General features: G+C 52.9%; 1 protein-coding gene across 1 annotated transcript in view; it reads left to right on the top strand.

The window, feature by feature from the left end:
* CCR7 (C-C motif chemokine receptor 7) overlaps window positions 1-10,657 on the top strand; it is a 17,958-nt gene extending 7,301 nt beyond the window's left edge. Inside the window, exons 2-3 of the mRNA XM_011383067.2 lie at window positions 3,532-3,581; window positions 6,441-10,657. Of these exons, the coding sequence (XP_011381369.1) occupies window positions 3,532-3,581; window positions 6,441-7,520 (1,130 nt within the window). The 3' untranslated portion in view covers window positions 7,521-10,657. The remainder of the gene's footprint in view (window positions 1-3,531; window positions 3,582-6,440) is intronic.
* Window positions 10,658-11,728: the final 1,071 nt, after the last annotated feature.

Here is an 11,728-nt window from a genome sequence, read left to right as displayed (position 1 = left end):
ATGGCATTGCCAAGGAGTTTGGGCTTCGTCCTAAAAGCGATGGGGAGCCAGTGAAGATTTTCCTTTTTCAATTGAGTAAAAGGACAAGATTTGTGTTTCAGAAGTTCTCTGGCAGTGAGGAGGAAGCAAAGCCTGATGTCGAGGCAGAGGTGGGGCCAGCTCTGAGATGCTGGGAGAGGGAGAAGCAACAGAACTGGGTGAATTGTGGGATGTGGGGGAGCGAGGGTTCCCTTCACACTCTGCAAAGATCCTTATACACAGCAGGCTCATCAGAAATGTAGCAACACGCAGTAGTAAGAGTTCCATTCAAATCTCGCAACCATCTCTTAGCAGTGTGTGACCCCAGGCAAGTGGCTTAACCTCTCTGGGCTTCTATCTTCTGGAATATAGAATGAAACTCACAAAGTGAGAGTTCAATAAATATGACTTATATCATTGGATAAAGCAGCTGATATCACAGTGACTGCAAGATTCAACCAGCTCTCATCCATTCCTGCCTGTCGTCTGAAAGAGAGTCCCCAGGCCTCTCACCTTCTCTCCAGAACCCTATCACTTCCCTGCGTCTTTCCTCCCCTAATCCCCTGCCCCTCAAAAAGAGAAAAGTTGTGTTGGCAAGTGAGGAATTCCAGAGAAGAAAAGCTTTGGGGTGGCTTTTGGGGCCAGTTGATGGGCAGCTGTGATTCCTTGGGTGGGCCAAAGGGCCTAGAAAATGTGAGGATGGAAGTTTGGGGTTTGGGGGAGCAGCTAGCCAGCAATCCCCTCCTCTCAAACAAAAAGGAAATTTCTCTGCTGGGGGCTCGGGTTGGAGTTCTAGGGAATTTACATTACAATTGTTGCTAGAAACTCAAGAACTCCGAAAATACCCCACATAGAAGTCAACCGCTCCTCAACCCCTGAGCTTCCCAACTTCACTGGTCCTACCAGTTGCTTTATGACTTTGTAACAGACAGAAATGGACTGACTCATGGCTACCAACCAGTCCCCCTCCATCACACACCAGAGTTCCCCTAAGTTCCCATTTGGTTACCTTTCTTAAAAATGGCCTAACCTAGTCCTACAAGATCCCTGCTCATTTGCCATCTTCAGCACACCTGGAATGAGAAATCACCTACACACATGTGTATGTGCACGCACGCGCACACACACACAGACAGACAGACACCAGCTCCCACCCCCTACCCCAGCCAGTGACAAAGAGAATAGGACTGGGCCCAGGAGAAAAGGTTAATGGAGTAAAATAGAAACACAGTTCTTGCTTCTCATATTTCACTCATTGTGACTTATCAAAACTTTGAGGTTTCTCGGTTCTCACTGACAGTCAGAGCAGGCTTTCTCTAGAGTAACTGAAAGACATACGTTTAAAGAAACCTCGAGCACTTCATATCAAGATGAGTCAGTCAGTGGAGGATGGACGGTGTGTTCGTTGGACCCTGGAGAGCATGTGCTTAAAGGTAGAGATGCGGACACAAGCTCAGGGGCTCAAGAGGCAATTCAGCAAGGAAGGGGACTGAGACAGAGGAGCTCTGATGTTGCACAAGAATCCATTTTCTCTCAGGACTGAAAATATTCAGGCGCGAGCTGGGCACGATGGGGTAGTGGGTGCCTGTCCCAAGATAGAAGACACAGATAGGAAGGTGGGTCCACGTAGACAGTGGAGGGCTCACTGCCGTGCTAACCATCAGGGGCTTCCTCCTTAAGTTTGGGTAGAGAAGTCCTAAGGATTAAGAGCAGATGCAGTCAGGGTTTGCATCCGAGCTATGCCTTAGATGTGTCTAGAAGTAGTGTGCAGTATAACTTGCTTGAGGTGAGAGAAACACCTATCCGTTTATGTGGCTTGATGCCCTTCCTCCTTCCCCCGGGAGCCTTCAGGCCCAGAATCTCCTCCACCTTAGGCATTCCCCCTAGAAAACATTTACAGCAACTTGGTGCATGTAGTAAGATTTCCAGCAGGTGGCGCTGTGGCCAAGGAAACAGACTCACTAGGAATGTGCTCGCCGTCTTGGGAAACGGGACCCTTTGCTTGCCTGAGGGTAGGATGCCGGGTCTCAGGCTCCAGAAGGTTCTTGAAGCAAGGTCCCAACCATTTCCCTGTCCCTACTGAGACTGGAGGTGCGATGGAGGTGCGACGAGCCTGCAAGTCCTGGTTTGGCATTTATTTTGGGGCATCACAGATTCTTGTGTGGTCCTGACCCTGCTGTGAACTGAGGGTCAGGGCATAAGGAGGGGACTACGTAGGTGAAGAAGGCACAGCTTCTTTCCTCAGGGCTCTTCCAGGCTGTTAGGTGAGTTAAGATTTCTACACAAATTACCTTGTGACCTGTCTTCCGTGCTCAGCCCTCGGAAGAAATACGTTCCGGCCACAGAACAGAACTGAGCGGCCAAGTGCGGGTTCTCCTGCAGCACATCAGGCTTCGTGCGCACCCAGAGTCTCAACCCGCTGTTCAGACCCTAGGAGAGTCTCCTGACCCAGAATGTACCCAGGCTCTCCCTGCCCGGGCGGGGTCTCTTCCCACAGCTGACCTCAGGTTCCCCTTCCACCCGTCTCCTAAGGCCCTGGATTTGAAACCATTTAAAGAAGAGAAAACATATACACACACTTCAGTCAAGCAAAAAAAAAGTAGCTACCTCAGGGAATAGTGTCCATCCTACTCACTGCCACAGGACAGTGCTCCCTCAGTCCACCTTGGCGCTTCCTCCTCCATTGAAAAGAAAGCAGGGCATTCATTCATTCATTCATTCATTCATCAGCACACAATTCCTGGGCACTTCCTCTATTCTGGGCTTGCACTGGGTAAAGGGGAAGAGGTCCCTGCCTCAAAGGCAGGCTGAGGGGATGGGCCAGGTGACCCACCAGTCAGCGCTGAATGAATGTTGATTGAATGAGGGTGTGTTGGGGAGCCCCATAGGTCCCTGAAGCACTCTCGCATCCATCTCTGAGAGGACAGTGAGTAACACTCCCCTACCCAGCCCTGTGAAATCACTCTATTCCTTTACTCAGATTCCCTCAAGGGATACTCAGGGCTTCATATGTGGCTGCCACTCACCTGGGCGCAGGAGTCGTGCTCCCCAGTGGCTTCTGGCACTGAAGCAGTACAGGGGACACACACACCACCGCCACCTCAGGGCCTTGCTTCCTGCGCGTCCTACAGAGGGAGGGGGCCGTTTAGACCCAGAAGTCAAGGACAAATTGCCGCTCGGTCTTTGAGGGCTGGTCTGGGCCCTCAAACTTGGGTGAACTGTACAAGTCCAGAAGAAGCCCTGAAGACCCAAGAAGCAAGAGGCTGCTCTGCATTCTGATCTGTTCCTTTCAGGGACCTCAGGGTGGGGGAGGGCGAGGGGGCGAGGGCGGTGAGGCTGGGCAGGTGGCCGGGTGCTTCGAGGCACAGTCTGGCTCTGATGTTCTGTTTCGGCAAACGCGGTGCCGAGGGCTCACGATGGAAGCTCTCAACAGCATCTCCCATCTCAGCGGCTTTCCTTAATAAAAAGAGCTACCCCTGCCCAGCGATAACTTCCTTGCCTTGTCTCTTTTAGGGAAGCCAATGAAAAGCATGCTGGCCGTGGCTCTCCTTGTCATTTTCCAGGTGAGGTTCGTTCCCTGCTCCACACCCCCGTCCCCAGGCCCACCCCTCCCAAGCCCCGGGTTCTGGCGGAGGAGCTGGGTATTTTCTGAAAGGAAACAGACCCAGACACTAACCCACCCGCCATTCACTGAGTTGACGGCCGCCCCTTTCCATCTGCTGAGTGACCCTAGAAAGCCACAGATGTTCTCTGAACTTCTTTTACTCCATTTAAATGAAAACATGAGGGAAAATAAGTTACCACCACCTTCCCCACCCCGCTTCCAATATCTCCATCCAAAAGACGGAAGTGTGGACCGCAGCTGAGCTCTTGGAGAGAGAAGAGCTGCAAAAAGCAAGGGCTGTCAGGTTACTGGGTTTTGCACATATGTGTGCACATGCGTACTGTGTACAAAACTTCATGTGTTTTATTGAGCTGAGTAAAAACCTTTGGTGTGGTGGCCTGGTTACTATCCTGTTACTTCAAGTCTGCCTCCCTCCCCAACCCCCAGCCAAAGGCTCCCCTAGAAGCCCAGTTCCCTAGGGGGGTGTGGAGAAAGGATGGGGTCCAGGACCCTAAGGGTGGGAGGGAGTGGGAGGCACATATACTTTATAAGGACCTGAATTCTGCAGGAGCAAAGACCCCCAGTTTACAAGGCTTTGCTTCTCAATCCCAGAAGTAGAGACAGAAAATCTGCCCCTACCGAGTGCCAAAGTTAGAAGAAACTGTAGCTCATGGAGCCCACTCTCCCTCGTTTGTGGGGGCAGGAGCTCTGTTGGATGGGGAGCAGGCCTCTGAGACAAGAACTGGAGAGGCAGTACTCCAGATTTGGCTCTTTCCCAGGTCTGGAGGCCAGAAAGGCCGCTTTCCAAGAGCTCTGGCCAGAGGCAGGCCCCAAGCTGGGCGCTGTTCCCAACATTTCATTTCAGAGGCCCCCCTGGAGCTTGGGCTGCAGCCCACAGCCTGGCCCCCTTCCCCATCACCACTCCCTCCCCTCTCTCTCCCCTGTTTTCAGGACTCCGGGGGGGATTATACTGCTACCAGTGGAGCCTGGAAGATTGGGGAGGGGATGAGGAACAGCTGGGCTCATTCTGCTCTTTACTTGGGGGGATGGAGGTGGCTCAGATGGGGCAGGATGTGGTGGGGCTGTGGGCTGCAGAGGCATCAAGTCTTGTGGCCCATGGGGTCATAAAAATGGGGGAAGAGATGGCAGTACCGGGCGGTAAAGAGCACACTTCACGGAGGCTGGGTGTATGGCCCTTCAGGAAATCTCAGAACCCCCTTATGTCCAGGGACCCCAGACCTAAGGCCTTGGGCCTTACCATGGGTGGTCTTCCAGGACCCCCAGGCTGTAATCATGTCCAGACAAAGGAAAAGGTGTTGCCAGTGACTTTCCTTTTCGAGATAGCAATGCCCAAAGAAAAGGCTCCTGGACATTCTCTTGTCCTCCTCCTGTCCCCAAGCAGGACAGTGATGAACCCAGAATTTGGAAGTAAGAAAGACAGAGACAAGATACAGGGAAATTGGGAGACTGGGCTCCACTTCTGGCTATGTCACCTTGAGTGAGCCACATGGCTTCTCCGAATACCTCTCTATCCTCATCTCTAAAGTCTCTCCAGCTCCCCAGTTGTGTGGAAAACCATCCTGTTGAGCTTCCCAGAGCCCAGTTCCTAGAGGAGGGACCATCAGCTTCCAGATTAGGTCCCAGCCCTGCACGGGCTCAGCTGTCACTGTGTCGCTGTGCACAGACGTGCCCTCCTCCATTGATAAAATCACAGCAGGCCGCCTAAACCTTCACCCTACCCTGCAGACAGGCTAAAAAAAGCCCTGAGCAGCTGAGCCTTGCTGATTGGGATCTGCAGGAAGAGACTGTGAGAAAGAGAGAGGCAGAGAGGTGGGAGGAGAGAGTGGGAGCACAGAGGGAGAGTGGGAGAGAGAGCTGTGCTTCCTTCCAGGGCCTCCAAGAGGACTGGGTCAAAGCTGCGGAGGCGGCAGCCCCGTGACCAAGTCATCCACTCCTGCGATGGCCATGTTGGCACTGGGCACCCGTCGCCTGAGCTCCTGCTGTGTGCCAGGCACTGTGCCACGGGCCCCAGGGGCCTGTAAAAGCCTTCAGGGTGCTCACCACCCACGGCCGCGGCAGCTCACGACAAACCAGGGCTTTGTGGCCCTCAGACCCTTTGCCTTCCTCATCTCTCGCTCCAGGCAGCCCTCAACCTTAACTCCAAGGTGCATTTTCCCTCAAGAGCCGAGGTATTTTGTTAGGCTCCCCTTCTGCCCCTTCTGGAAAGCTCTTTCTACCAGGTTCTACAGGAGGCTCTAGCAGAAAGACACAGGTTTCTGCCCTCCTGGAATTTCCAGCGAGCCCAGAAAAAGCTCCGTGGAGATGAAACAGTGCGAACACCTGGGTTAGGTACCTCACAACAACCGTGTGAAGGGGGTAGTGTTCACCTCCATTTCACAGAGGCGAAACTGAGGCTCAGAGAGATGAAGTGTGTTTAACTAGCTCAAGGGTCATTTGACCCCAAAGCCCAAACTATTTCCAGTCCGCCGGCCCATGTGCGGTCGAGTCTCTGAGAGTTGGCAAAATCACACCCCGGCTCAAGACATACGTTTTAACAAGATCCCCGGTAACTCATATACTTGTTACAATTCGAGAAGCACTGATTTCAAACCAAAGAATCACCTGGAAAGTTTAGAAAAACAGATTCCTGGGCCCCACTCTCTGAAATTCTGGTGCAGTAGGTCTCAGGTGGGGTCCAGGAATTTGTGGCTGATGTGATGATGCCACACTTTGAAACGACTGCTCAAGGCAATCCCAGGGCAGCGAGGTTCAGACCCCCGTAGCTACACTGGATCATGTTCCTGCTTCCTTCCCGCAGGTGTGCCTGTGCCAAGATGAGGTCACAGATGATTACTTCGGAGACAACACCACGGTGGACTACACACTGTACGAGTCTGTGTGCTTCAAGAAGGACGTGCGGAACTTTAAGGCCTGGTTCCTCCCGATCATGTACTCTGTCATTTGCTTCGTGGGTCTACTGGGCAATGGGCTGGTCGTGCTGACCTATATCTATTTCAAGAGGCTCAAGACCATGACTGATACCTACCTACTCAACCTGGCCATGGCGGACATCCTCTTCCTCCTGACCCTTCCCTTCTGGGCATACAGTGCAGCCAAGACCTGGGTCTTTGGTGTCCAACTTTGCAAGCTCATCTTTGGCATCTACAAGATAAGCTTCTTCAGCGGCATGCTCCTGCTTCTTTGCATCAGCATCGACCGGTACGTGGCCATCGTCCAGGCTGTCTCGGCCCACCGCCACCGCGCCCGCGTCCTTTTCATCAGCAAGCTCTCCTGCGTTGGCATCTGGATGCTGGCCACCGTGTTCTCCATCCCAGAGCTGCTGTACAGCGGCATCCAAAAGAGCAGCAGCGAGCAGACGCTGCGGTGCTCTCTCATCACGGAGCACGTGGAGGCCTTGATCGCCATCCAGGTGGCCCAGATGGTGGTGGGCTTTCTGATTCCCCTGGTGGCCATGAGCTTCTGCTACCTTGTCATCATTCGCACCCTGCTCCAGGCACGCAACTTCGAACGCAACAAGGCCATTAAGGTGATCATCGCCGTGGTGGTGGTCTTCATAGCTTTCCAGCTACCCTACAACGGGGTGGTCCTGGCCCAGACGGTGGCCAACTTTAATATCACCACCACCACCAGCTGTGAGCTCAGCAAGCAACTCAACATCGCCTACGACATCACCTACAGCCTGGCCTGCGTCCGCTGCTGTGTCAACCCTTTCTTGTACGCCTTCATCGGCGTCAAGTTTCGCAATGACCTCTTCAAGCTCTTTAAGGACCTCGGCTGCCTCAGCCGGGAGCAGCTCCAGCAATGGTCTTCCTGCCGGCATACCCGGCGTTCCTCGATGAGCGTGGAGGCCGAGACCACCACCACCTTCTCCCCATAGAGGCTCCTCTGCCTGGACTAGAGAGACTCCCACCGTGCCACAGAAGAACAAACACTGGCCCTAGCTACCTCAACCAAGTTTGCTAAGAGATGTGGCTGATAAGCTACCAGATCCAGCAACACTCTGCCACCACAGCTGTTGTCCCCCAACCAAAAGTGAAAGTCGAGAAAGTTCACAGCTCCTGGAGTGAAGGGATAGGCGTTGGTCAGAGTGAGTTGGTGGAAGAGCCTGGGGAGCCTTCGGAATGAACTTTCAGGGGCTGAGTCAGGGTCTTCCAGAAAACGAGGCTTTGTCTCCAAGACCAGAGGTGGTAGGGAGACTTCTTGGCTTGGAAGGGAAAGGGAGACACCGATGGGTCAACTGACTCTCTGAATCCCTCCCTCTGTCTCTCTTTATCCACTGTCATCCAAGCCAGCAAGAAATGGCAGTCTCCAAGCCTCTCTACAAGCACACTTGCCCCTCGCCTGCTGCCTCTCCTCAGGCTGTTGCCCTCACAGGCTCTCCGCAGGGAGGGGTGTGGTGTTTCCTGTAGGCCAAGCCCGTTGCCTCCAGCCGGCCAAAGCCATGTTCCCAGCCAGGGCTCTGGGGAGGGGATGACGCGTGGCCAGACCTTCTCGTGTCTCAGCTCTGCTAGGATGGAGGATTGGGCAGAGAGAAAGATTAGGGGCCCGGGTGTGGGTGACAATGCTGGCTGCCCAAAGCCAATGAGCTGCTTCTTTGTTCTTTGTCACAAGGACAGAATACTATTCATCCTGTTCTGCTTTCAATTCATTAAGAGAGCACATTTTACTCATATCCAAATAAAAGTTTTCCCTTGAGGAAACAAGAGCTTTAAAAGAAAGGAAAAATTTTTTTGGTAAATGGCAAATGAGTGTGTTCTTGTTTTGCAAACCCCCACGCCCCACCTGACCACCCCCATTTCCCTCCTCCCTCACCCGAGTCTTCATTTCTCAGAGATGCTCAGAGCCAGGAGGTCTACTGAGCTATACTCTTGAGTCCATCCAATGACACAGACCTAAGAGGCTAAAAGGTAGGAGGACAGGAAATGCGGGGTGTGCATCTTACAAATACCCCTCCAGAGCTCGTGGGACAGAACCAAAGCCTTCATGGTCAGAAATGACCCAGGGACACGGGTCTAGCCACTGCGGCTGTGAACTCTCCCTGATCCTCAGCAACATTTACACACTGGTCTGCTTTTCTTTCCTAGCTCAGTCTGCAACTAGAACCCCTGACAGTCCGCTCAGACTCCCAAGACTGGTGTTTATAGGGAGGCCCCTCCCTGGGCTCAGAGACCATGACATGCTGGATTAAGGGGGCTTGAGATGGGACCCGTGTGAGAAGCTGCACCCTTTGGAGGATGCTTGAGAGCCAGGTCTGCCCACGAGTCTCCCTACTGGCCACTATAGTAGCAACGAACCTCCATGGCATGGCTCCCATCATGGAAGGGCAGGGATCCGGAACAACCACTGCTCCCACACAGGCGCGGGCCCCATGTCACCGAGTGCCTTGATATCCGCCCAGAACTCTGACTTTTCCAAGCCAGGGAGAAGGTTAGTCCAACCTGTGATGTATGAGGAGGTAGTTGTCTGAAGGACCCAGCACTGTAATAACTCAGGGAAAGGGCGGGGGCGGTGGGTCGGGGTGGGCTGAGACACTCGTGCGAAAGGGGATTCTATCAATTTTCTGAAGTGAAAAGAGACTCATAAAAAATGGAGCCTGCCTGATAATGAAGCCCATTCTCTAATCTCGGAAGCACATTAAGCTACCCTCCTCCGAGTGATGATGCACTGAAGACGATTCGTTAGTCAGCCTCCAAGCCGGGAACTGGCACCCTGGGAAGAACGAGCCTAGCACGGGCACAGGCCGCGTGGAGCAGTGATCACAGCGGTGGCATTAAATATTAAAGACACGGCTGCAACTGTGTGTGCGAGTGTGGGGCGAGGGGTGATCCCAGTGTGTGTGAGTGTGAGCCTGCTGGTGTGCACATCCTAATGAGGTTACATGGGGAAAAGATCCTCCATTCCTGAAGGGGAGGGATGTAACAGAGTGGTCACGAACAGGAAGCCAGGCCAACTGCTCAAGCGTGCTACCTCGGCTCCAAATACTTTCTTTCCAAAATAACTGGACGTCTCCAAGTATTTACAAAGACAACAAAACCCCCAGCAATGTTAATTCCCGCAAATTGCTCTATCTCAGGAGCTCTGACCTCCGCTCGTTGCTGGCCTGGCCCTGCTCCTTTGCCAACACTCTCATGTGCCTACCCTGAGCTTTGGGGGACCCTGGGGAAGAAGAAACAGACCTGCTGGGGAGGCCCGCCAATGTGTCTCTCTCACCCTCTCTCTCTCCCCATCTCTCTTTCTCCTCTGCTTCATACAACTGCCCCCATCTGCCCAGGTTCATGGCCTTCACAGCCCCTCAGCATCTCCTACAGCTTATCCCTTCTTTCCATAGCCAGCCCCTTGTCCCCCCCTCCACCCTAGCTGCAACCTCAGGCCACAACTCTGTCATTTCAGCCAGCAGCACCATGCTTCTCAAATCATGGACTCACAGAGCTGCAAGGGATCTCAAAGATCAGCTGGTCCAATGCCCAATCATTCTCTAGAAGGAGAAATTGAGGCCCAGAGGGAGGAAGCGACTTGCTCGAAGAGACATTGCAATGTAGGGATGTTGGATAAACTCGCTTTGAGGACCTGAGGATCTGGCAGGACTGCTGGCGGGGAGTGCAGAGGCTCTGGAGCCCAGTCGACTTTGATTGGCATCTCTCCTGCTTCCCAGCTGTGTGACCTTCAGTTGTTGCTCGGCTGCTCTGTGTCAGATTTCTTGACTGCAAAAGGGAGAGGATTTGCAAATGCCTGGAATGCTGAGTGTGGTGATGAGGAGCACAGACTCTGCAGCCAGACTGCCTGGTTTGAATAGCAGCTGCACTACTCGGGCTGGTTACTTAGTCTCTCTGTGCCTCAGTTTCCTAATGGGGATAACCACAGTACCTACCTCCTAGGCTCGCTGTGAGGGATAAAATCATTCGTACATGTAAAATGCTTAGAAATCCCAATAAAAGTGTGGTTGGTAGTTATTAAGAGATGTTTAATAAATGGTAGCTTAAAACAAAAAGGTTGCTAACTGCAAGGAAACCAAATTCAATTTCTTAGCTTCATTTTCATCCTCATACAATTTATAACTCAGGCTGGAGGGCAATTTTGAGATGAGTTAGTCTGTCCTTCTCACTGCTTGTACAAGTGAGTCAATGAGGCTCTGAGAGGGAAGTTACCCTACTGAAGTTTCTCGGGAGCTCTTGGCAATGCTAGAACTTGAACCCAAACTCCAAGCTCCCATTCGGAGCTCTTCCCCCAGACTCGTCTGCACGCCCCTACACATCCATCCTGGCATACACCATCCTCATCCCAGACCTTCCAGGCCTTCTCTGACAGGCACCATCCCTCTTGTCCTGTGGCCAGATCCTTAAGGAGAACCTCCCTTCTCCCCCTTTCATAGGCCCCACGCTTGCCATTAGGTCTGGGAAAATGAAGTGGGCCCAAAGGAAATCGGACAACGGATCTTTTGAAGAAAGGATTCTCTCTGGGAGTTAGGTTCTCGGTTTCATTTCTGTGTTGAGGATGAACAATTGGATGGAAAAGAAACAGGCCTAGGGGGGTGGGGGTAGGGTTAAGGCAAATGAGATGCGGGGAGCAATTCTGAGTGGGGAAGAAAAGGCGTGGGAAGATGGGGCAGGGGTGGTTCTAGGGACTGTACAAGGTTGGGGGCCGGACTTGGAGAGTAGTAGTCTAAGTGGGCAGAAAAATACCCCCACCTACACACACACACACACACACACACACACACACACACACACACACACAGCTTCCGGGGCCTTCAGATCTCAGGTAGGGAGAAAGAAGCTGCATTAGCCTCAGAGACAGGTGAGGCCATGGCCTTCTTTGCCGGGAGAGGGTTAAAAATGACCCAGTTTCCTTGGTTTGAGCTCCTAGAAAAATTCCAGGGGGAAAAAGAGGGTGGGGCCTCTCCTTCCACTCAAAAGAGGGACACTGGCCTCCCTCCCAGGAAAGCAGATGTCCCAGAGGTGTGGCAGGGAGTAGCGGCCTCATTACCCATAACCTCCCACCCCCTGCATTGTCATGTCTCGGGCCCAGAAAGAGACACAGACCAGGCATCTGCTACAGAAAATGCTACATGGCCCCTTGCCCACCAGC

The sequence above is a fragment of the Pteropus vampyrus genome, unplaced genomic scaffold (assembly GCF_000151845.1).
Source record: "Pteropus vampyrus isolate Shadow unplaced genomic scaffold, Pvam_2.0 Scaffold503, whole genome shotgun sequence".
NCBI classification, from domain to species: Eukaryota; Metazoa; Chordata; class Mammalia; order Chiroptera; family Pteropodidae; genus Pteropus; species Pteropus vampyrus.
This window is presented reverse-complemented; position numbering and strand designations above follow the sequence as displayed.